We start from the raw sequence: 27,481 nt of genomic DNA on the forward strand, positions 1-27,481 counted from the left end.
TAATAAAAAGTATTTAAAAAATACTCGTATTTGGTGGTTATTCTAGTGTAAACAATTTTAATACAGATGTTTTTATCGATATGATCCAATTCAATACGCGTATTTAATGGAAGATTAAAACATCTGAATTAATAATTATGACGAGTCAAAAATAACATCATTTATTTAATATTAAAACTAGAAAATAGTAAAAAGTAATTAAATATCAGTAGAGTATATTTACTTTCTAAGTTCTCACTTAGTGAGGAATCTTGATTGGGAATAATTAAGTTAAAAAGAAATCAATTTAATTATATACTCTAACAAAATATTATTAAATAAATGTATAATAATTAATTTAATCAAAACAAATGACAACCATCAATTTGATATTTCATTTATTAAATTTATATAATTGGATAATTAATCAGAAAAGTTTTATCCACTGTATGAATACGATCGACAGCAAGATGTTTTACTTGCTGTATCAATTAGCAAGTACCATTAGTTGTAGATGAGATAAGATTGAAGAACATCCAGGTTGCTTCACTAAAAAAACAAGAAATTATATTAAACAGAGAACTATTTATTTCCATTATTACTTACAACTGTAATATAATATTATGGGGGTGAAAGCGATGCATTCCAGACATCTAAATTTGATAACCATATTTCATCAGCTTTTATTAACCTGATGCAAGAAAATAAAATAAAATAAGATGGAAGCTAGGAAAAAATTTTCTGACTTCCTGACTTTCTTTTTTCTTTTCATCTCGTTTGACAAATGACGACATGTCGCCGACTCGCTAACGAGTATCTTGTCACTCCAAGTTGCTATATCGAAGAGCTGGTAACTATGTACATAAAAACAATTATTTCGTATCTTTTGATTTCCAGTTTTGCCGGAGTATCAAGCCGTTGTAGGAAGAAAAGCAGAACTTCCATGTAATATTACAGTGCCTTCACATAACGATAAAGTATCTCTTATCCTTTGGTACAAGGGAGAATCTAGAGTGCCAATGTACAGCGTGGATGCGAGAAATAGTGCTCTCGATAAGGCAAAACATTTTCCTTCAGAAGCTCTAGGATCAAGAGCTACCTTTAACATGCTTACAAGGCCAGCTTTACTGAAAATAGATCCTGTGCAAGAGGATGATTCTGGGGAATATAGATGCAGAGTAGATTTTCGATGGGCACGAACTTATACAACAATAGCACTACTCAATGTTATCGGTAAGATAATATTTTCAATCAATAAATGTTTTCTAATACTCACATTAAATGTACCCTTTATTTTTAACGTGATTCAGCTCGATAAACTCATACATTTTAAAACTTTAGATATCTCGATAAATATTCCATAAGTAATGTCTCCAAAATGCTCAGAAATTCAATAGACAAAATATTTACTTTTCATTTTACCAAGGTATAAAATTCGAAATACTGACATGTTTAAAACGTGTGGGTTTATAATTGAAACAGAATTTATGTACTCGTACACTGTATATAAAACTTAAAAAGTTGAATAAATATTTTATTAAAATGTTAAAAAAAATTACGTAAAAATAAAATACATTTTAAATCTTCTTAATTAGTCCCTCCTAAGGATATAACCATCATAGATGAAGAAGGAACTGAAGTGTCAGGCGTTATTGGTCCTTATGATGAAGATTCGGATCTTATTTTGAGGTGTGAAGTTTCAGGAGGTAAGAAAATATAGGCGTTTTTCTTAATTCTAATTTTAATTAATCTTAAAACTTCGAAGCAGTTATATCTAAAATGTTAATTTTCCTAGAACGGCATGATTTATATATTATTTTAATACCGTAAGATATTATCATAGAGAAGGCGATGATGCCAGAGGAGTAGACGAGTTCTATCAATCAAATGCTGACTTTAGAACAGATTGGGAAGACACGCGTCTGACTTTAAACAGTTGGAGATGACTCGGTACATTACCTGTGGTTGCTAAGGTAACATTCATTTGGAGTGACAAGAGAGGATTAGTATCTTATTTTCCGATCAGCCACATCCGTTGATGGCACTCTTCAATTTCTTGGTTGTACTGTTATTAAGGGAAAATCGATGGGTACATGCGCATTCGAAGCAATCTCTATGGAAATAAGTCCGGACGAGAGTCTGCTTCCGATAACAACAGTTTTCATTCTCCATCTACACTGTTCCTAATTACTATTTAATGGAAATATACGTGGTTCATAGAAGATACTGTTAACGATACTTTTCGGAATAAAATATTTATTCGAATTTTGCTCGAAACCAACTAAAATTACACTTAAATTACAGATAGATTGCATAAAGAATTTAAATAGTATAATTTTTACTTTTACTTTCGTAGGAACACCCACACCGGTGGTCACTTGGTGGAGAGAATATACACTTTTAGACGATAGTTATCAAGTCGTAGGAGATGGGGTGGTTCGAAATGACGTTCTTATTCGTGGATTACAGCGTTCCGATTTGATGACTATGTTGACGTGTCAAACGCACAATAGCAACATTACTGCTCCTATAGTAGCATCCGTCACTATTGATCTCAATTGTAAGTATAGAAATAGAAATTCAGAGAATAGAAAATCATTCATACTTGTATTGATAGTTTTACAAAAACGAATACAAAACCCTAGCTCAACAACTAGTTTTTAAATCGATTGTCTAATGTTTTAGTTTTGAAAGAAGTATTTCTTTCCAGTCTTTTCTTTAATAAAAGCATGAAATAAGTGAAAATTAAATTAAATTGATCAATATTTTGTTAATTAATCTTAAGAATTATAATTTATACTAAAGAGTCAACCAACTGTAGAAGATTTATGATATTTTGCTTTTTTATTTTTATACACATTATTTAACAAAAAATTACATAATAATCGAATTAAGGGAAAATATTTTGTGATATTCAAATAATATTTGCAACGTAAATATAAATATTTATGGTTATGTTTATTGCATTGTATATAGGCTTTTTAAAAAGTTTCAAGTTATCTATTGTGTTGTAACAGTTCTAAGTATATAAATATAAAAGTCGCTTTGTATGTTATTCACTAAATGTAAAGAAACAGCCATAAACACAGTATAGCGCATTGCTTATTGACCTCAATCGTGACTATAAAAGTAGAAACTACGTAAAATAAATATAAATATACATCATGTATTATTCTTCTACTTAGTGAAACCATTGGATGTACGAATTACGTCGATTAAACGACCATTTTCTGCTGAATCAAAAGTCGAAGTGGTTTGCATTTCTGCTGGAGCTAGACCTCCAGCTCGCATAACTTGGTGGAAAGACAATGACCAGTTGATGAATAGTACAGAGAGAATTCCTTCGAGCGGAAACCACACGACTTCTATCTTAACATTCTGGCCATCTGGAGATGATAATGGCAAGTACTTGTCTTGCAAAGCTGATAACCCGAGATTGCCAGACAGTACTTTAGAGGACGGCTGGATGCTCAACGTATCTTGTAGGTAACTTTCTCTCTTGTAAAATCCTTTTCAAACTATTCTATGTCCGTCTGAGTAATGAATATCTGAGTGGAACAATTTTCTATTAATTTGATCTATTGTTTGGATAATATGCTTCTCTTTATAAGAATAATTGCCTTTATTAGACGATAAGTAACAAAATCTTAATTGCATCAATTAATTATCGTCTATGTTTTTGTGGTTATTTTACAAAATAAAATTCAAAAACTTGCTTTAAAAATTAATTTGTACTTAATTTATTAAACTTATAATTGCAAATAATTAAAAGCTAATTTAAAATCAATTTATAATGAATTCGTGTATAAATGCGAAATAATCTTTAATCTAAGTAGAATTTTAAGTTATAATTGTGCTTTCAAAATCTGCCAAAAATTATTTTTTATTGAACAACGATAATATAAAAAATACAAATATTTCTCATAACATATGTATTTTTAATAATCTAATTTTTATTATTTACTTTCATTTTAATAATTAAGATAATTCGCAGTTTAAAATGTTACTATTATAAATGTTGTATGGTTACATTCATTTTTAATGTTTTAAATAGACTATTGTATAATTTATATTTTTATTTGTTAATTAAAAATAATAATTAAATAAAATTAAAAATAGAGATTTATTTAATGCAATATTAAGAACTAATTTTCATTAAATAAGTAATTGATAATTAAGTGTATTACATTCATTCATTCTTTCTTATTTTTTTAAAAAAATCTTTTAAACAAGAAAAGCAAAATTACAAAACTGAACATAATGTACTGTATGTTTTATAATTAATTTTATGATATAAATATTATTTAAATAATGCAAATATTAAATTAAATTAAAAATTAAATTAAATTTACGAGTATAAAAACATTTATTTAACAAATTTCAATTTGTGCTTGAAGCATTTTAAAAATAATTTTTAATCTAAAAATATTTTATTTGCAATATAAACAATAATAATTTTAAGATATTAAGGGTGTGCAATCTATCAGTCAACGTTGTGTTTCAGGATATAAATTTTTAATATTAATGAGTTTGAAGCAAGTCCTCGTTTTATGTTTATGAAAAAACGAAAAACTTGAAGTCAAGCCTTACATTCATCTCACTTTAGTTGACTATCTTAGCAATACAAATTTAATTTTTTTTCATCTATATATATATTTTTTTTCTTTACGTTATCAAGTCTATCTTGTTTATAACAAAATAACTTTGAGAAGAAATTTAAATTTATTAAACCTGTATTTAAACATAAATAAGGCATGTGATTAATTATTCTGTATTGATAAAATAAACATCAAAATATATGACAAAATATATTTAAAAAAAAAGAAAATACAAATCTTGAACAAGTCTGAAAGGTTGCTCATTCTGGTTGAAATTCCCGGAAAAAAATGTTATTACACGCTGATAAAATGCACACAATTTCTAACCATTTTGTCTTTTTTAACTGTTTCAGTTTCCTTTTGTATTATTAAGGATTTTCTGAATTTTAGCTGTTCATTATGACGCCAGTTGCTCCCAGAGTGATATTGACATCCAATGGTCAGACTCATCGTCAGGCTGTGATGGAGAAATCGGACGTGTACCTGCATTGCGAAGTTCGGGCTAATCCTCAAGTCGTAACTGTCCGGTGGTTGTACGAGGGAAGACCGATTGTCAACAATCTTTCTCAAGGAGTAATCATTGCCAATCAATCTTTAGTACTATCTAAAGCGCAACGTTTCCATCGAGGGAGCTATCAGTGCCTTGCTTCAAACATAGAAGGTCAAGGAAAGAGCGAAGAACTCTTTCTAGAGATAAATTGTGAGTAATCATTTCATCTTTGTTAGTGTTTCCGCTCAGAAAATGAATAGCCTTCGATATGTTTCTTGATGGAACTTAATTCAGTTTACTTTCATATAAGTGAAATCTATCATACATTCCATTTTTAGTGACAGACTTTCTAAAATTAGAACCTCCCTATCACTATGCTTGATATTTAATAATTGTGTTACGGTTATTAAACTATTTCATTTCTAATGCCTTTGTTTTCGATGATCGTCCTTTATATATATACCAACCAGTGAGTCAGATTAAACTCAGTATAGTAAATCTTGCCAATTCTCATCCAACAACAGTTAAGCTTAACGAATTAATTTGAACGTGCCTGGAGGTAAAAACAGTAAGTCCAAAAGAAATGTTCGGAATTAATTTTCTCTTTGATTGAGTTTTCTGAAATCATTGCTTAATCAAACCATGTTGGAGATTAGAAATGAGAAATCTTCGTTCAAATTAGATCTAAGATTAGAAAATGACTACAAGATTAATTTTTTTCTAGATTAAGAAATGAAGGAAATCCACTCAAGCAATTTAAATAAACATATTACTTGAAACTCCTAATAAATTTTATATTATCGAGTGACCAAAAAAGTTGATGCGGTTTTAAAAAGTAAAAGCAAAACGTTAATAAAAAATGAACGCAAGCATTTTTATTCTGAATGACAACAACTCATTCAAAAAACCTTCTCCCAGTGAGATGTAGTTTATAATGAATGCTGTTCCTATAAAACTTAATTTTCAAAAGCGAGAAAATATTATTTAACTCGCATCTAAAATGGTTCTGTTCTTTTTTCCGTTGATAAGGAAAGATGATAATCGCATGCACAAATTTAAGAAATTTGTGTTATATTCGTCCAAGTTTAAAAAACTTGAACTTAGTCACAGTGGAAACTTTCGTTCTGGTAACAATAATTGACATAGTCATTTTTTAAATTGATTTTTATTTTTATAACTCAATGGCATTTCACGTTTGATAGTAGTACCAACCGATTTTGCATCACTTATTCTTTTAACGTATGTCGACGGATAAATGTCATCTTCAATTGGTTATACGTAATTTTTGCCCGCATAACTGAATAACCGCACAACCTTTTTTGTCATTTCACAGAAAGTTTCATTTTATTTTTAACAATTTTATTTATGGTTAATTATAATCGAGTCTATGAATACAAATTTAATCAATACGGTAAGAATTTATAATTTAGTTATTTTTATAATCATATTTGCTTATTCTAAAGCAATTGAAATTTAGTTTTTATAATGTAAATTTTAATAACTTTTTAATATTTAAATCCAGTTTGTTTTTAAGTCTGTCTTATAAATAACAAAGTAAAGAATAATAAGAATAGCAATTTTCTGTAATTGAAATTTTACGTATAATGATCTGCTATAATTTTTTTCCTAAATTAAATATATTATACGTCTTTGTAATAGTATATTTAAATTAAATCTGCATTCTTACCAGAGATGTAATGTTAAAAGTATATATACATTATAGTTTTTGATAATTATTGAATCGATTTATTTAAAAACTTAACAATTAGCTTCGAATATTGTAGTTATAATAGTTATAATAGCTTAATTAAATATGCAATGTTGTTGTTTATATCAAACGTGCGTGTTTATAGCGATATAATCAACAACATAATCCTAGCAGATCATATTCATGATTATGAAAGACTTTAATAGAGCATTATCATAATTGAAACAGGTGTATTTTAATAAGAGATTATTAGATTTTATCGCATAATTATTGAATCATCTGTATTAATATTTTCAATTGTCTCATTAAATAATTAAATTCTACAATTTCTATAGTTAATTTAATTTCTGAACTTGTTCATAGTTGTATTTTATTATTCCTTAACAAAATTTAAAGCGGATATTATACCTGTGTTGATTTTAATTATAAATGTATACATTATAATAATTTAGATGAGTTGAAGTTAAATGTTGTTGCATAATTGCTCGCTTCGAAATTGAATATACTGTAATCGTTATGCATGATTCAACTTTTGAGATAGATGATATACATATACATATACTTATACATAATCCATGATATAACAATCTATTTAGAAAGATTTAATGGCTTTTACTTGAAGAAAACAAATGGATTCATGCACTTAGTGATGTGGGTAGAGAAAAATAACTACAGTAGTTTCTCTGGAATAAACAGTGATGCGTAAATTCTTCCTAATTGCAATAAAAATGAAACGTTTTTATGTATTACACTGTTTATTTCGCAATTTTAGTACACATTTATCATCGTCTGATGACATATAAGATAATTTATTTTTAATATTAATATAAAACTTTATTATATAAATGCAATTATTAAATTTTCTATATATATATATTTATGTTTAAAAATAAACCTTTATCATTTTTATTCTGGAAAATTCTCGTTGAAAATGGTTTTAAATCTTTTGACAATTTTTAGATGCACCTAAATGTCGAAATAGGCAGGACAATCTCTATGGAGCAGGAAGGGACGAATTAGTACGTGTCAAATGTGAGGTAGAAGCAGAGCCTCCTGATGTTGTATTCTATTGGAATTTTAACAACACGGCGGAAAAAAGAAATTTGTCATCGTTCACGGTTGATGGGCTGCAAAGTGTAGTGACTTACATCCCTCGAAAACTAGACGACTATGGAACATTGTCTTGCTGGTCTAGAAACATTGCCGGACAACAAGAAAAGCCCTGCCTCTTTACTATTATTTCTGTAGGTATGTTTCAAGCTTTTCGAGCACTCGAGCATATAATATGTGTATTAAATTGACAGCGAATCATAATTTAGTTGTATTTTTTTTAAAATACATAATAATAAAATTTGTTATTGTGTAAATCTCGATAATTGTTTTAGATAATCATTTATATTATCTGGATTCGACTAAGTTGTGAGTCGATTACTAAAAGATTCCATTTAATTACTTGATTGCTGTGTTAATCTCTTATCCTTGTTTACTATCTACTTTAATACTTATAGATTAGGTAATTGTTTGAGGCAGAGATACAGACAGTCTGGCTACAATCTACAGAATGCTATTGTTAATTTTCTAAATATATTCATAATGTCAAAATATCTTTTTGTTTTCTTCACGTAATCCTCTTAAAATATAATTATAATTTAGTTGACGGTATACTTATTAATGACGTATGAATTTTAATGCAATTATTTATTATTTAGATTAAAAAATAAAATCCCACATAAAAATTAATAAATTACTCTAAATAAAAAAATCTACAGTAATTTTTAAAATACATAAAAATAAATTTTTTAAATTTTAATAAGAACAATGCATTTTTAGGTCCTCCAGAAAAAGTTCGTAACTGCACCATTACCAATGTTACAAGTTCTTCTTTGTTGATTGAATGTGAATCGGGTCACGATGGAGGTCTTCAACAACGTTTCCATTTAGAAGTTTATAACTCAGCCAAAGAACGACTAGAAGCAAATCTCACTAATAGCATTAATCCGGTTTTCCATGTTACTAGTCTGCCATCTTCTACAAGTTTTGTTTTGATTTCTTACGCATCCAATCTAAAAGGAAGAAGCAATTCAATTACTTTGCGAGCTAAAACATTAGTAACTTATACGAAACAATCAGGTCTGTAAATTCTTTCAAAGAAATATTATATGCGGTATAAAAAGACTTATTTATTTTATACAAACAATCTCTCGATACAGAAAGCTTTACAAATTTGCCAATTAATCCGATTTTGGGTGTTTTAATTGGTATTGTGGCTGCACTGGTGTTTGTGGCTGGGATAGCTGTTGTTATTATGAAAAGAAGGGCGGACGACGATGACAAAGGTTAGTATACTTTTTAGAAAATTTCATAATTTTTACCGAGTTCTTCTAATTGCATTTCTGTTATTATATCGATCTGTTAAAGTCAAAACGCTAACCTGGGTTATTTGGCCAAAATACCGCTCACAATCAATAATATTCTTGTCTCGCAAAGACTTAAGTAGAGTCATGGAATGTTTCGTCATGCTGTATAATTCTACTGTAGCTAGCCAATTAAGCGGGTGTCTTCATCACTATGATTGCCCTTGGGAATTCAGACTTCCATTTCAGCAAAGGAATGGAACAAACAAGAGTTGGTGATTGAGTTATATAGTGATGTAGAAGCAACTTATAATTATATTAAGATTATTAGTAAATTTTAATTGCAATTAATTTTTGATTCGGATTACAATCTTAATTACCAATGAAAATTATCTTCGAAGTCAACTAGTAAAAAAAAAAAAAATGTTTAATTTAGAATTTTAAAAACATCTCATATCATATATTGTTTTCTAATTACCCTATAAAATTTTCGATTAAAATTTATTTTAATAAAAAATGTTTTTAAATTAATGAAACTTCTTCAAGAAAATATGAATGCTGTAGCGTTAATTTTAAATTCTATGAGCATAAATTTGAAATTTTGTCATCAGATGCTCTAAAACTCCTATTAATACAATAAAGATTGACAAGAGCAGTTTTTATTGAGTCATTATTGTTACAGCTGCATCGCTTCTTCATTAACTTCAAAGAGAAGAGTAGTTGACGTAAAGAATACTTTTAACATTCAATTTTGTTGACATTGTCAAAGGGTTCCCATGTGAAAAGGGGAATGATGCAACTTTTAGCTAGTGGAACTCGTAATTTTTTTTTTTAACTTAATCCGGCCGCGAGGTTGGTGAAAATTGATTAACTATCTCAACAACAGCCCAGCTGATTACGTTAAATATCGATCGGATCTTTTGTTCTTTACCTTCCTCATTTTCTTTTGATGAAGCTTCGTTGAATATGGAATACTTGTTGAAGACTTATGAATATTTATAATGCGTTAATGCAATATCCTTAGAAAAATAGTCTTTAGATCTATTTATAGATTTGTCAAATCTGCTTTACTTCGAAAAGTAGGCTGTTAAACAGATTACATTCTTCCAATAATGTCATTTGCTTTCTTGTAAATAAGTACGGACATCTTAATTATTTTTACGAATATGCAATTTTAATGAACTTGTTTATTATTTTTAAATATTAATTGCTTATTTTTATAGGTCCTTTAGAAGATTCTGCAGTTGAAAAGTAAGATATATGTATTAATACTTTAATTATTTAAATATTAAAAATAATTTATAGAATTTTATTTCTGAATTTTTTTCTGTAATAAATGTTTTAACAGTTGACATCAGAAGTTTAGTTTCATATTATATTTTTCTTTCCTACAATAAATTTATGATGAAGCTTCCAAATCTTTTACTTATTATATATCTAATATTTATTTTTATATAAATATGTTAGTGTTTTCTTTCACATTTTACTTTTTTTAGAATATTTACCAGATAAAATATGACACTACATTATTAATTCTAGATCGCAAACATTATTAAGGAAAGATCCAAAAGACGGAATGGAGTCAGATAGCAAAGATCCAGACGTTATACCACCTAAATCAGAAATAGCAGGTAAATTATAATTGTTTATTTAATAAAAATATTTATTATGTATTGTAATATTTTATGAAAAGCATTTAAGCTTTGTCGTGTCATTTAATCCGTCATAACATAGTTATATTGTAATTTATACAATGTTTATTCGTCCACGTCGGCAATCGCTTATCAGATGCCAGTTGATTGAATCTATTATCTGCCTCTTTGTAGTTAACTGACGATCGTGCAAATGTGTTTGCTGTCATTTGAATCACTCTTAATTATGACTTGTTATAATGCAAATGAAAGCATTTGAGTTCATTTTTGGACAGATTACCCATCTGATGAAGAAGAATGGCAATCGCTGCAGTCAAATAATCTTTCGGGTCCTGTATACAGAAAACCTATAAGAGATAATTACGGTTTTTATGAGAAAGGAATTGGAACCAATCTACAGAAAACTGTAAAGGTATTTAAAATATTTAATGGAGAAAAATAAACTATTTTTATGCGAATTGTAAAAAGTTAGCGACTTAATATTTTATCTATAAAATAAACTACATAGGGATAACAATGTAGTTTCTTGGATAGAGAACTTTATTCTATTTAATAGCTCTCTATATAAGGTAGATATCAGTTTTGCCCCGGAGCTATTCTAAGATTTCTTTTTTCCGTTCTATACTGACGACTCTAATGAGGGTTCTTCTCAACAGGCCGCCAAGAACATGAGGTGCAATGACACCACAGCACAAGAGAGTCTCATCTCCACGTCCAAACAACCTGACACCCAGATAGAATTCAGTCAATGGGATCTACAGAGGAGAAGATCGTCAATTAAAGAACAAGAAGTGCTGGCCGACACACCTTTAGTTAATAGCGGAATAACTAGAATAATTGTACGAATTTTATCTACGTACGGGTACTAATTAGGATACTAATTTTAGCGTTAAACAATAGAGTTAAAATTCTCGAGTAATAATAAATTAAAATTGTTTAACTTTATTACAATCGTCGTTAAATTTAGAAACCGAATGATCATAAATAGCACTCGAATTATTTATATTGTTAATTGAATTAAGGCTGTTATATACGCGCAATAAAAATTTCTAATTAGTTACTAATCCTCTTCTATTACTTCTCAGCCAAAACATAAAATGAAGAATGAACATTCAACACTGTCAACACCAGTATGAAGATAATGAAGAATAAGATTTGTGGACAGATTTGAAACAGAATAACTAGGGATTAACGATGCGAAGTTTCTAACAGTGAACTAACAGTGCCTGCAATGATAAATTTTCATGCGGGGATTACGCAAACTGCTCAATTTTATCACGGACCCAGTGATATCGTGGTATGTCGAGAACCATAGAAAGATTCACGACTGCAAATTTGTCGCCTTTCTTCGTGTCATGCCATGATATAATTTCATTTTTAATCATAATAATCATCGAATGAACTCGATTATGATTTTTTTATTTAGTAACTATAAAGTATAGACATCACAATATATATGTGTGACAGAAGGACCGAGAATGAATATTGTAACTAGAAAAATCTGACTATGTATTATATTCTACATGGACAATGCGAATTTTCTCCACTTCATGTCATTGTTCTTATTGATCAATAAAATAGCAATAAAAATCATATAAAGTGTCATTTGTATTTACAACTTTAACCACACCAGCTGTAAAATCAGCTCCATTAGAGCTTTTAAATGAATTCTTTTAAGCTACCAACCAGCAATAAAATTCTGAAGTGGAATATACATTTAAAAAAAGAAATCTAAACGATTCTTAGAATTAAATAAAGAAAATTAATTCACTTTGTGATTATACAAGTTCAATAATCTTTCTAGCATAAAAAAATCAATCGTTTTTAAAATAATGGTCAGGTATAGTAATTACTAAAACAAAAAAGTCGGCTTAAAAGAATTTTATTTTAAAGATTATTTTAAAAATTCTTCAATATGACTAAGAAATTTTAAAAAATTTCAATTAATTTCGATACGAGTAATTGACGCTTCAATATTCGTTTAACTCCCCTATGCATCCAGCATTCAATATACTTTTAATAAACTTATTAACATGCACATGTTAATTAGATATAACTTCAAATTGGAAATTTCATTTTTTTTAATATGATAGTTACTAGTTTAATTAATTACTAACGACATTTTAATTATAAAACTGCTATTACATACACTTATTTTTTTAATTTTCGTTATTCAATTTAAATATTAAAATAATAAATTTTGAAAATTTTAGTTCTTAATTTTATTTTCAGGTGGAGCCACGAATTTAAACCGACTTTTTCTCCCTTGATTTATAAATATATGTGGATACAATCTTATTAAATAAATTTAAATCTCCAATTCGAGTTTGCATTCATCTTGTTTAAGGGCATCAATATTCAACTGACCAGAGCTTGTGTACTTTGATAATTTAATTATTATTTCGGCAGCATGGATGGTATCTGGACACAAGACGACTGTAATGAAGGGTATTTTGACGTTGTCAAATATATTTCCTCTATTATTTATTCCTTAGTTACGCGGGACGGGATTCTGACAAATCAAATTAAATATTACATCCTCTTTTCTGTTCTTACTACAAATTTGAATGCCAACTCTTAATGAGCTTGTTAAATATTTATGAAAATGTCAAGTAACATAGAAATAACTTGGCAGAAAATTGTCCGAATACCAAATTGTGATAAGATTATTTTATAAAAATATATTTTAATCTATATAGACAATAGCGATAATTAAATTAACGTTGTAAACATTTAAAAGTGTCATTAATTAAATACACTCTTTTTAAAATTTGAATATTTATAATAGAATAACACAGTTTAACGTACGACTCGCTATTTCAAATTAAAAAAAATAAAATAAAATAATAATATTTTAAAATTCGAGAAGATTATTAAAAAAAATCTTAAATTTCTTTTCGATAAATTCATTTTTTACTTGTTTAGTTTTTTGGATCTCATTAAAGAAGAGTAAGCAAGACATCGTAAAAGAGAAAAAAAGTTAAATAATTTAAATGGAAAAAATTAAAATTCTAAGAGAAAATCGATGTGATTAAAAGAGAAAGAAAAGTTTTTGGATATTTCAACAATTAGATTGTTTCAAAGACAGAAGAAATACAAAATCACTTAATGGATTTGGTAATTGCAATTCCTCTTAAAAACACTCTTACGAGTTGATAGCAATACGGTCCCTTATATTTAATTCTATTTAATTATTATTATTATTATTTTATTAATTTTTAACTAAAAATATATTTTATAAAGCATTTTAGTAATAATTTTAAGAACATAATCAATTGAACGATTACTAATTTCTTTTCTGTGAGTAATTTTAAATTAATTATACAATCTAAAACACATAAAGAAATTATCTATTCATTAAATATTAAAAACATTTAACAGATTTAACTATTCTCATGAATTATATAATCAATAGAATACGTATGTATCAATATAAAAAACATTTGCATTATGGTTTAATAAAATTCATTATTCTAAATGCAAAAAGTTTATTCTTATAAAGAACTTTATCAATCTACTTCATCCTCTCATGAATGATTTAGCTAGAGTCCTCCCTTCCTTCCCCACCATAGCCATACTGTCATTCACTGCCATGCTTCTTTGCACAGATGTTATCCTATACTTCATTTACTGATTCTTTTCCATTACGAAACGCACTCATTTATCAAGAAAATTGATGGATTTTATGTATAAAAATACATTTAATAACCTTCTATATTAACTATCCTCTTTAATGTCTTTATTGCTTATTATTTGTTTTCCTTCGAAAAGTCATTTCACCAAAAGTATAAAGTTTCTGCTAGATTCTTGTATTTGAAGGTTCAAACTGTCGAATTATTTATTAGGTGTTTGTTTTCACAGAGTGCAACTTAACGTACAACCTTTCCTCAAAATCGATTTTATTTAAGTTTGTCGATAGAAAACACTAGCTTACTGTACTGTACACGAGAATTTTGATTATAATCATTACATTTCATCAAATATTTTAATAATCAATTTTTTGTCTCAAAAAGGGATATAAGTTCTTTAATTAATCCTTATATTTAATATATATATATATACTGTATAGTCAATACGGTCGTGATTTTTATTCATTCTCATAAATATTCTCATGGTTTAAAACGAGTTAGTAGCACTTCGGTAATTACTTTCTTTGTTTTTAAATTATTATAAAAATTCACATTTCCCAAATGCAATTTTGCTTTCATAATTAGATAAATGTCGATTTTCTAATATAATTGGAATTCAGAGTATCGCCTTTCAATAGGCCCGACTCTCTTGCTGCTTTACTTTTAAATTATAAAAACGTTTCTATCTTAAATTCGTCAAAAATTATAGCAAGTTTAAATTAACAAATGTAATATAATTAAAATTTTAAAGTTATTTTCTGTCGATAAATCGATTTATACGTTATATCCGTGGTATACAAGATTTCTATCGAATTCTCCATAACAGAAATTGAGAGTTTTATGTTTTTATTCTTCAATATAAACTCACCAAAAAGTCTGATAAAATTTTTAAAAGATATACTATCTGTAACCTATAGAATCTTATAGATTATACATAACATTCGAGGCCATAGTACCATAGTAGAAGATTCAATTGTGATATTGAAAATGCAAAAATGTACATGTTTTCCTCACTATTTTTTCAAAATTTAATATTTTATTAAAGCTAATTAGAATTATATAGGCCTGTATATATTTCTTGAAACATATTTATAGCATTTCTTAAACATTCTAGAGTTAATACTATAAAATTAGTTTCAAACTGTTACAAATAAAAAAGAAGGGGAACTTTCATAAAGGCAAGATCAAGTAACTGCTAGATACCGCAAAACGATAATGGCTAGATAATGTCAAGGGAGACTTATTGTTAAAATAACTCTCAGCCTTACAGTCGAGATTGGAAGCTAAGAAAAATCAACTCCAAGTTTATGTTGTTGAGTAGCATTAAGAAACGAGATTGTATTTTTTTTCCTTCTTCTTCTTTATTCAAATAAGTTGATGTTCTAATAAAATAAAAAGTACAAACTTGTTATTCTAATGTGGATTTATTAAATAAAAACAATTAATTTCATTAAGTAATTTGCAATAAAAACTAAAATTTGCAATTTAAATAATTATATTTCTAAGTAAATAACGCAACGACATTAAAATATTTATATTGTTGAAAGTAATAAAGTCAAAAAAGAAAATAGTAATTTTCAGTACAGATAAAATTTTTAATTTAAAAAATGCTATTTTTTTAAATACGTTTTGTTTTCTTGGTAATATTAATTTTAGAATATTTAATTTTGGTTGAGATAAATATTAAAAAACTAAAAAAAAATAAAGTAATATAATTCTGTATATAATAGACCTATCTATAAAATTTCTATCTACTGTCATTTCTTGTTGACTATTCATAAGGGAGAAAAACCGGATATTTTTAGTATAACTAACAACAATAACCAGAGGAAAGATAAAAATCAGAGTAGAAAAAAAAAGATTTAATATCGTCTTGAATTATATATTCAAATCATGTGTACTGTACTCACAAATTTCATTCTATTCGTGACCAGTTTGCTGTAAGATATAAACTACATAAAAATATCAGAAAAAATCACATTGAAGTTTATACACAAAATGTTTAACTTGATTCGATAGCTTCTGTTTACAGTGAATTTATATACTTAATACTTTAATATAGTCTGCACTGTTGCAGAAATATTTGTGAAAGGGATTAAAACGTTGTAGTTGAATTGGATTTGCTACTTCATGTCTCTCACGTAGAAACTTATACATTGGTTCAGTACATATTCGGACGAAAATATATCATTTTAAGCAGGCCTGGACAGTTGTAAAATAAGTCATGCCTGAGTTGAAAATTTTAAAAATTGCATCACGGATATGTGTGAAAAAAACTAATCAAATTTATAATAATATTAAAAAAATCTAGATTAATATACAATATTACAGAATTTTTTCCATCGTTGTTGATGTTTTCCCGTATCTTAAGCCACACTTTTTTGTTATTAATCAAAATAATTCTAGTTAATTAAATTATAATAAATGACTTTGCAAAGTTCTTTTTTTCAACAGTGACTTAGAATAATGGAAGCTTCAAAAACAAATTCAACAACAAACACTTTTGTTTGTTTCAAAGTAATACATTAGAAGCATAGTTAAATTCAAACTTTAATTAAAAAGTAACGAAATGTTTCAGGCAAATTTCTTTAATCCTGTTTTTAATATGTTGTTGCTAGAATAATACAAGAAATCAGGAAGTCTTGTAAGAAAGGTTGGAGCAAAACAGTCAATATCACTAATTAAGAGAAAGATCTTAGCTTCTCATTAAAAAGTAAGAATATTTACATTATTTGCCATGTAATTCATTAATTGTAGAATTTAAAGTCGTTTTGTCATACTAAACAAAGAGAATTAAATCCTCTTCTTAATATAATTTTCTTAGATTCAGTCTTTAATCTTTTATAGCTGTTTATCGAAGAATATGTTAATTGCGAAGATTAATTTTAAAAATATCGCTAATTTCTATAATGTAAATCGAAGTAATTTTTATTAAATTATTAAAATTAATTTTTATTCTCTAATTGTTTAATTATTTAATTTAGTGTGGAATTACTAAGTAAAGAACTTTTTTTGTTTTATTCAAATGTTGAAAAATTTTTCAACTAATTTTAAATATTGTAAAGTAATTCTATATATTTTATAGACTAAAGGTATTTTTCTAATTTTAATCAAGCTAAAAATGCAATATTCATAAAAATATCCAGTTGCTATATTCGTGTTAAGAACATTTGGTTAATTACACACACAATATTCTCTATTTCCGGTGTATAAAACATTCATTAAACATTTTCATTTTCATCTTGAGAAAATAACATGTATTTTTATTAAAATATCTCTCGATATGGACATTAGTGTTTATGTATTCATTGCGTAAAGTCTATTTATTACCAAAGAACTACTGAAATATTGATTAATATTTAGCAAATAGTTACACAATGGAAATTAATTCGAAGTGAAGAACAGATTTCAATTAGTCGTCTTTAATATAAATTTCAGTTCTGAATTATTAAAGATTTATGTTTATAATGAACAATACCTTAACGTAAATAAGTAAAGAATGTTTTATTAAAAACATCATTGTTTACACTAATAATGAATACTTTTATTACTTTGGCTTTCTTTTTTAAACTTTTTTTTATTTTGCTTAAAAAAATAACACGCCTTTTTATAAAATAAAATAGTAAATTGTTTACCTTCTTAGATAAATATGAAAAAAATAAATTAAAATATTTTAAAAATTTTGATGTCAAAATAAATACAGTCAAACCTCTAAGCAACAATGGACACTGACGGAAACACACACACGAAAAAAAATGGCCGCTGTTTGAAGATTATTTTGTAAGCAGTCTTGTTCAATGTTCCTGAAAAAAATGGTCTTCGTTCAGAGGTGGTCGTTTTTGGGAGGTGGCCGTTATTGAAGGTTCCACATATATATAGTTCCATAGTTCCATTGGAGGTTCCATAATGTATACATATATACATTATGTGAGTAAAACTCCTACAGGAATTAAAATAAAATTGGCTTTAATTCATATATGCAAAAATAAATAGTAATGAATAAAATCTCAACGTGTTAGGTGTAGTCTCTTCACGTAAAAAACATTTAAATAGCCAATATCGTGCTTGGTCATCTAATAAATCAGATAAATAGAATATTTAAAGAAGAATATAAGTTACTTGATATATACTTGTACTCTATGGCGTCTATGCAATACTTATGAAACTAAAAATCATAAAAATATACTATACACTAAATAACTGCTCGAAATTCAAATTTATCGTTATTTCGAATTTGAATAAACGTTTCAGTTATAAAAATTTAAAATAATGAGCTAAACATTACTTCTGAGGGAAGTACTGTAATTATATATAAAATTTTAAATGCTTTAACCATAAAGTCAGCCCGAATTTTAAATGTCTCATTAGGCGATTAGATAAAATTTAGTTTAAAAAAATATGCTTCTTAGTTTCTACAAAAACTATTCGGAAATTTATTTCAAACTAATTTAATTTAAAAAATTTAATTATTTGGATTCGCATCCAATTATCTATTCAATTAGTTAACTTTATAAACGGAAATAAATTCCATTAGAAATAAAGCAGTTATATGGATACTAAATATATAAATTATAAATCGATAATTGGTAGGTTTTAAAATTCAAACCAAATTATATGCTAAATATTATAATCTACATCCAGAGACGAATTACCTAATAGGCACATGCCTAGAGGTCCCGAAATTAAAAATTTTTTTTTAAATGTTGCAATTGTATATCATAAGTTATAAATAATTCTACAGCTATATTATTAGTTTATGATAACGTAAAATTATATAGAGGGGCTCCCAATCTTCTGTGCCTAGGATGGTTTTAATTCGACACTATCTGATGTCGGTTATATAAAACTAAAAATAATTAATTTTCGTAAATTTTCTTCATAAATTTTAAGCTCAATCATTTATTATATTTTTTGCTGTTACTTCGGAGAATTTCCAAGATAATATTCTTAATTCTTTGAATATATTTATCCATTCATCAAGTAATTTAATAAATTAAAATGGGATAAAGCCACAAAACAAAAAAATTCTTTCAAACGATCGATAAATCGTATATTACAGAAGTAAAAATAAAATATTTAAAAAAAATTTTTAGTGTGAAAATATATATGTTCTGATCACATATAAAATATATATAAAGATACTATTTTAAGGAACATCCAGCAAAATAAATTTCATATTTTTCATATAATATATAGCTTATATATAAAAAAGCTTTTGTATTCCATTACATTGTATCGCGGACTAACTCTAAACGGTTTCACATTCATGAAAAGTGAATAACAACGTTCACTTGACGTCGATAAATCGATTCTTTACCCAAATCGAATTTTGGAACTTGACTCAGTTGGTATAGTCTAATGCAATTGATTCACATCATTGAAACTAACGGGGGAACATAACAATTCTTTAATCAAATACGCCAAATAAAAATTTCAAAAAATAAAGTGTAAAAATACATTCGGATAAAAATTTAACGATAAAAGAATATAAAAAAATCATATAAAAGTTAGTGAGGAAAATAATGAGCATCATATTATTTTTACTAACGATACCAGTTACGTATAATGAGGAGATCGATATCATTTAATAATTAAGGATATATCTTCGTTAAACATAGAAATTTTATTATTATACAGTATATATAGAGTTATTAAGTTTCTATTTACTATCATTTTATTAGATGACAGCTCTTTTTAAAGAAAAAAAAATTATCGAGAAAACTTTAAGATTTTTCTCGTATTGTTTCTTAATCGTATGATAGATAAGAAGAGATTTAAACTGGAGATGTCAACTTAAAAGTAGCAAAAGTCAACACTCAAAAAATGGTTACTTTGAGAAAATTCTTTACCATTCAGTTTTATTTACCGTCCATCTCTCAATTTCTTTAATCCGATATAAGATGCAAAGGAGAAATTTGTGTGAAGAATCTCTTTATAGTCTGTCGCCTGTCAATAATCTTTACTGAATGAAATCTATTCGGAAATGATCGTCAACTTATTTTATTTATTGGTTATCTAAACGACGTCTCGAATTTCTCTGGAGTAAAATTACAAAAGGAAACTTATTTATTGTGCAATATAACTACTCTATAAATAACTTTGGAGGATAGCAATGTATCAATAGGTAATGAATGAAGGAAACTTGACAGTTTGATGGAAATTTTGATGATAAAAATAGAAAAAGTCATGTTTCTCTCAAAAACTTTACCTTATTTATGTATTCAAATCTTTAAATTTTAAATGTATATATTCATAACAATGCATCTTTAAAAGTCTACTTTTGTAAAACTATTCATTTAGCTTTATAACAGATGTTAGCCGGAAACAAACATGAAACAATACGTGATTCGATCGACCTTCTGTTCTCGATGTATATGATTTTGCACCGTTGAAAATGCCATTTTGTACGTGATTCGACGAACGGAATTTTATAATTAGCTAAGTTAAAAAGAGAACAAAAGATCAATGCTAGGAGGGAGGTGTCCCCATCTGTTGTTAAAAATATCAAGCATCATAGATTAAAAGTGATTCCATTTGATATAAATATCGAGATTTTTTATTAGTTATTAATATTACATAATCTTGCTTTGATAAATAAATAAGAAAATGCGCGTTGTCTTGTTAGAATTTAAAAGATCTAAATGTTATTACATGTAGTATATATCTAATTGATTTTTATGAATTTTCTCCGGGCGATGATGCACTTCATATATATAATAACATAAAAAAATCTGTCAATAAAAGGAAGAAGCGAACTCTTAACTTTTACCAACTTTTATATAACATCCAAAGAATTTTTTTATAGCATTTTCTCTCCTCTCTCGGTAATTATTTTAAACGATTAAAGGTGTATGCAATATTTATTAAGGCCGGCGGATAGATAATAGAAAATATGGTGTTTATTTTTAACGAATTATTGCTCGCATCCGGCTTTACAAATTACACGAACTGTCAAGAGTTCTTTTTGCTTTTACTCTTGAGAATTCTTTTAGCGATATCAAATATCTCTTGCTGATATCCTACCCAGTCTGGTAATATACAATGTCGGTCACTAAACCTAACACTATTTCTGAGGATAGTTTTTTGTTTGCAGCGACCTGTCCGCTTGCACACTTCTATGTGTTCTTTCTTCTTCACGTCACTGCTACTGACATGAAGAAGAAAGTACACATATACTATTAATTAGTTATCAGTCAATCCCTAAGAGATTACACCACAGTTGAGCGAAAGGTGGTTATTGATAATAAAATTTTCACCTCGGCAGCAAGCTTAGGGATATCTGATAAACAGACATGGTTCCCACAAATTTTTTTGTTCCTGGCTCTCGCTGTCAATTCCAAGTAGATATATGATATTTACGTTCGGGATAATCAACACTTCTTTATTGATTCAATATCTTAGGCCTCCGTGTTTTGAAAGAACATATGTTTGATTGACATGAATACACAAACTTATATATAAATAAATAAATATACAGATTAAAACATTAAATTCAAGAATTTTTAATTGTAATTATTAAATTAAACCACACGAAACAGGAAAAAAAACAGATTAAGAGTTTATTTTAAATATTTATTTTTCTCTCTTTTTATTAGATTTAGATACATAAGCTAGTTTTTCTATATTATACATTATGTAGTTCATATATATATATGGATGAAATAAATTACTCTTTTGTATTAAATATTTATAAAAATATTCTGTTTTCTATGTTTATAATATGCATAACTTTACAATATGATTATTCTGAAGTAGAGGAAGGAAATTTTGAAGTTTTTATGATAAATATTACATATGGAATGAATTTGTATTATTTAAAGCAAGCAGAATTGTATTAAATTATTTTAACTAGAAGTAAGAATTTGTTACTTCTAAAAATAAACGAAAACAAAAATAAATAATCAAGAGATGTACTGTACTGTACAAGAAAAAAAATATTCTGTATAAATTAATTACTTATTTTTCGAAATGAGATTTTTTAAAATGTAATTAAATCATTAAACATGTTACATTTGAACGAAATTTAATTTGTTTTTTCAAATAATGTGTTAATTTCTACTTCTTCCTTTTTTAAATAAAGTGCATTATTAAGCATAATTTGATTTATTGTATTGTATTTCTGTCAATTTCTATCTGTCTTGAGAGTAGAAATCCAATAAAAAATTAAGAAAGAACTAATTCAACAAATTATCTTAAAATTGTTTTTAAAAAAAATTTAATGAAGATAAGATTATATAAAAAATAAACTTCAAAAATTACAAATCTGATTATATAAAAGTGTAAAAAACAATTTAATGATAAAAGTTAAGTCTACTCCAATTATTTTAAGTAAGTTTTATTTTGTACTTATTTATTATTATTTTTTTAAACGACTTCTTTCGATACAAATCGAAGATAACGAAAGATAGACCCAGCCACGTATAAGTAAACCATCGATCTTTCAATTTATCTGAAAATTCCTACGATAAATTTGTAAACCTGCATACTTTATATATATAAAGTATGCAGATATATATGTACTGTACGTTCTTATGTTATAGATACAGTCGAAAAAATATTTTTCTTTTCTAGTAAATAAGTTTACATAAAAACTGAAGTATAATTTAAATCTATAGAATCATTTTAAGAAATTTCCTGTGTTTAATTGCTATTTTTCAACTTGGATTTAATATAAACTTAACAGATATTCCGGAAGAGTTTAATGAGGTAGTTTTTTTATAAGTCATTCTGCGAAAAAAAAATGAATTTATTCATTTGAAAAAATATCAAATTATGTGAAGTTAAAAATAATAAACATATATAAGTGTTTTTATTATTATTTTCATGCATGAAATATTTATAAGTTCCTATTTCAAATGGTAATCATAATGAGAAATTCTGCAACAGAAATACTCGAAAATTACACAAAAAATTGATTTTCAATTAAAAAACATTAAATAAAAATGATAAAATAATTTAATTAAATTTTTATATAATAATTTGTTTTTATTCCTACGCAATATATAATCATTTTATAGTTCTTATCTAATAAATTTTTTAAGTATAATTTCAATTATAAATAATAATTTTTAAGTACATAATTATACGAATTGACAAAATTTTAAGTTCTTAAATAATTTATTTAATTAAAATTTGTTGAGTTACGTTCAAAAATGAAGTAATTAATTAATTAATTAATTAATTACGAGAGAATTATTTTTTAAGATCGTCCTCGACGTTTTAAATTTTACATTATTTTTGATTAAAAAAGTGTATTTAGAATTATGTGTTGCTTTATTCAGTTTTATGAAAATGACTTTATTGTAATAAATCATAGTTTCTAATTGAGTAACTTCAAATTGAATTTTATTATATTTTATTTGTTGATACTTAATCTCTAAGATATTATTTAATTACATTGTCTATTTTTAATAACATCAGATTTATCTAACTTGTTTGCACACACTTAATCAAGTTATATGGGATGTAGACTGAAGAATGATAAAATTAAAGCAGACTTGGTAGGATAAGTGTATGCTTATAATTAATAATTGTGTATTACTTGTTACTATAAGTTTATACAAAACAGATATGCCATTATATACATACCGTAAATTAACTGTAATCATGTTATTTGAAAGTTTATTTTACTAGAAGTTTATCCTCAATAATTTCAAATAATGCAACAAAATAAAATAGTTCTGGTTAGTCTAGTGTTTTTAATTTGGAATTTTCATTAAGTTATACTTTAAAAATGAAGGAAAATATGAAAATATTTCATTGTTATGAAACCTAAAGTAATAATTTATTGTATCACTATATACGAAACATTCAAAATTTTTCAGCTATTAATCAATTTATAGTGTATAAAACCTTGCTTAATAATTAAATAATATTAAAAAATTCATACAAAATATTAAAAAATTAAGAACTGAATCGTTTTTATCTTCAAACTTCACTTATGATTTTTCACGTTATTTTGTATAATTATTATTTAACAATTTCGGAAGTAAAATTCTTAAATAATCACATAAAATAATAATTTCGTATAAACTCAATCTATTTTTATTTTGATTAATTAATTTTTTTATTAAAAATATTCTAATTATTTTTACTTTTATTATTATTATTATTATTTTTCTATTTTTTAGACTCTTTCTCCTCTTTCTTTACTTTTCTACACAAAGGAACTGTCATTACTTGCCTGCAAGGTTTTTCTTTTTATGATTATGATAAATACATAAATAAAATATTCATTGTAAATAAAATGTAATTATCGATTTTTTGAAACAGTAGATTAAAAGAGGTAAAGAAAAATCGTGATTTCGTCGTTTCTCGACATTTCACACGAGGAATATTTGTATAAATATCTCATTGCTCATTTATCTAATTACATTAATTTAGTAACGTAAAATTGAAACTTGAAACTTTCCTAAACGGATTATTTGTTCCGATGTGGTTAGCTTTATGCTCCGATGATTTTCGTAAGAGTTTTCTAAACTAAATCTGCAATTTCGCCCCCCGTCTTGGATATAAAATTCGTTTCAACTTTACATTTAGTATCAGGATTATATATCACATCATTACGTGAAGTGATATATACTCGCCATCCAATTTCATATAAGTCTATTGTAGGGCAAGAAAGTCACCTTTTTATGTTTACATATTTCCAATATATGGTTTAACATTTACGTATAACGTATTTGCAGCGTAAGATGCACCGTATTTTCTAAAGGCATATTTTGAAAAAAGGAAAAAAAATAGTACATTTTTAATCTATTTTATTGAAAAATAAGATATTGGTGTGTAAAAGTGGCGTGTAAAAACTATATTATATATATTTGCCAGCGTATAAGATAGTATTTTTCGAGAAAAAGTGCGCCTTATACTCCGGAGAATGCGATATATAAGTCTATTACTGGTTAAGATTATATTATTTTCTTTTAATGAAAATACTAGATATTTAAAAAAGTCAAATAGAATCTATTTTAACATAAATTTACCATTTAAATTCCAATGTTTTGTGTTTTATAAACGTTTTATGTATGGCTACTCTTTTGCATTAAAAATAGATGGAAGAAAAACGAAATGTTTTTATATATTTTAACAAGAAGCATGCATGGTTTTTCAAAATATTCATGCTCGATAGTGTGAGGAAAATATATAGTACACTTTGAATTATTATTATTATATATCATTGAACAAAATCAATACTTTATATTCATGAAGAAAGTATAAAACCTGATATAGGGGAAATTATTTATTTTATATTTTAGACAAGTTACAAAAACAAATCTAACCAAATCGAATGCAACTCTGAATAAGTCACATAAAGGTTTTACAAGGATATATTGCCATTGAAATTGGCAAAATACCAAGATGTCATGAAGTCGGCAAATAAGTTTGTTCTGCCGGCAAATATGAGATCCTTCAATGGCTGCAGTCTGATGGAGCTGATAGAAAATGGCAAGAGTCAACAAGAACGTCCAATGAGGATCAAACACGAACAATTGTTTTATTTGGATAACCAAATTACAGAAAAGTCTTGTTTCTTACGAATTTCACAAAGTTCCTTTCTTCCAATTCAAAAGTGAATATTTACAATCGAATTTATTTGCCATAACCGTAAATGAACGTTGAGTGCCTCTAATCCAAATTACGATTCTTTTCAAATAAACAAGTCCAATGTTTTATATTTATTAAAAATTATATAAATGTACTTTAATATTTTACTCGTTATTATATAATTCGAAGGTGAAACAGTTATAAAGTTTATATATTTTTTAAATACGTACGTTTAGATTTTCTAATAAAAAAAAACAAAAGATCTTTGAAATTGAGTTTAATTTTTAATAGTAATTCATTTAAAAAGTATAAGGAAATAAATTATTTAACGGCATATAACTTTTTTTAATTTGTAGTAAATTAAAAATTTAAAAAGTTATTAAAGTTCAAACTTTTCGAAAGTAAAATATAAAAATTGCAAATTCAGAATTATATTCGCACGCAAGGATGTTTTAAATCTTTAATAAAATAAAATTAGTTAAAAGTAATTAAATTAACTTTTATTTTTAAGGTATAAAAATTAATTATTTATATCTAAAAAAGCAGAAATTATAACAGCTCAACAGATATTACAGATCCACAGAAAATTGATTATTGTCAAACACGACAGACAAACGTCCTTTTAATAGACTTAAATTGAGTAAGAATTAAATTAATAGAATTATGAAATATGTCATCGTTCGGATCATTATAAAAGCCATAAAAGGAGAAAATAATTTGAAGTCTACCCTCTACTTATTACATGATTGAATTTATCCTAAACGCATCTCACTTAAGGTCACCATTGAATTTTTATGTCACGTCCTAGTCAAAAATCATTTCAACTTCACAACTGACTTGTTATATCGAACATCAAGTCAAAAAAGCATCTTCACTCTCATAACTGAATTTTTATTAGTTTTATCTATACCAAGATTTTTCTAATAAATTATTTATCGCATTAGGATTTTATCTGGTATAAAATCGTAGTTTTATTTATTAATTAAAATGTTAAAATTTTATTTACAAAACGGAAATTAAACATGTATTTACAACGAAAAGCATGGTATAGAGTAATGAAAATACAATAAAAATGCTATCTAGTTGTATTTGTGAAAGAAAGATAATTGCTCCCAAGCTACTAAGACTCTAATAGGTCATACTAATGATGAACACGGATGAAAAGACATGGAATGAAAGTTCGCTGTGAACTTTATTAATTTAACACCTCTTTCTTTCTTTTATCGTTAAATAGACTATAAAAATCTCTTACGACTTAATGATGATTCTTGCTGAGAAACTAGAATTTTATTGTCTGTTTTCTGCCGCTAAACCTTTTCATTGCAATAATTTTATCAGGTCTTTCCCCCCCTCTTTTAAATTCTTCTTTTACCTTTTTATGAATTGTTTATTCTACAATTCATTGATCCAAACGTTGAATTTATATCTTTTTAAGTGCTGCCATCTAGGGATTTGACACAGAAATATTTTCTTGTATTAATTAATTTCGCTTCTCCGTTACAATTTTTTTTTAATTGTTAATTTCTT

General features: G+C 26.4%; 1 protein-coding gene across 1 annotated transcript in view; it reads left to right on the forward strand.

Moving 5' to 3' along the window:
* LOC136978680 (protein turtle homolog B-like) overlaps positions 1 to 12,380 on the forward strand; it is a 50,822-nt gene extending 38,442 nt beyond the window's left edge. Inside the window, exons 4-16 of the mRNA XM_067274430.1 lie at positions 877 to 1,212; positions 1,575 to 1,685; positions 2,336 to 2,539; positions 3,165 to 3,461; positions 4,987 to 5,277; positions 7,736 to 8,023; positions 8,606 to 8,905; positions 8,986 to 9,111; positions 10,353 to 10,380; positions 10,669 to 10,760; positions 11,057 to 11,193; positions 11,438 to 11,620; positions 11,867 to 12,380. Of these exons, the coding sequence (XP_067130531.1) occupies positions 877 to 1,212; positions 1,575 to 1,685; positions 2,336 to 2,539; positions 3,165 to 3,461; positions 4,987 to 5,277; positions 7,736 to 8,023; positions 8,606 to 8,905; positions 8,986 to 9,111; positions 10,353 to 10,380; positions 10,669 to 10,760; positions 11,057 to 11,193; positions 11,438 to 11,620; positions 11,867 to 11,917 (2,444 nt within the window). The 3' untranslated portion in view covers positions 11,918 to 12,380. The remainder of the gene's footprint in view (positions 1 to 876; positions 1,213 to 1,574; positions 1,686 to 2,335; positions 2,540 to 3,164; positions 3,462 to 4,986; positions 5,278 to 7,735; positions 8,024 to 8,605; positions 8,906 to 8,985; positions 9,112 to 10,352; positions 10,381 to 10,668; positions 10,761 to 11,056; positions 11,194 to 11,437; positions 11,621 to 11,866) is intronic.
* The last annotated feature ends 15,101 nt before the right edge of the window (positions 12,381 to 27,481 follow it).

This window comes from Centruroides vittatus, unplaced genomic scaffold, assembly GCF_030686945.1.
Source record: "Centruroides vittatus isolate TY-2023 unplaced genomic scaffold, ASM3068694v2 contig_549, whole genome shotgun sequence".
NCBI classification, from domain to species: Eukaryota; Metazoa; Arthropoda; class Arachnida; order Scorpiones; family Buthidae; genus Centruroides; species Centruroides vittatus.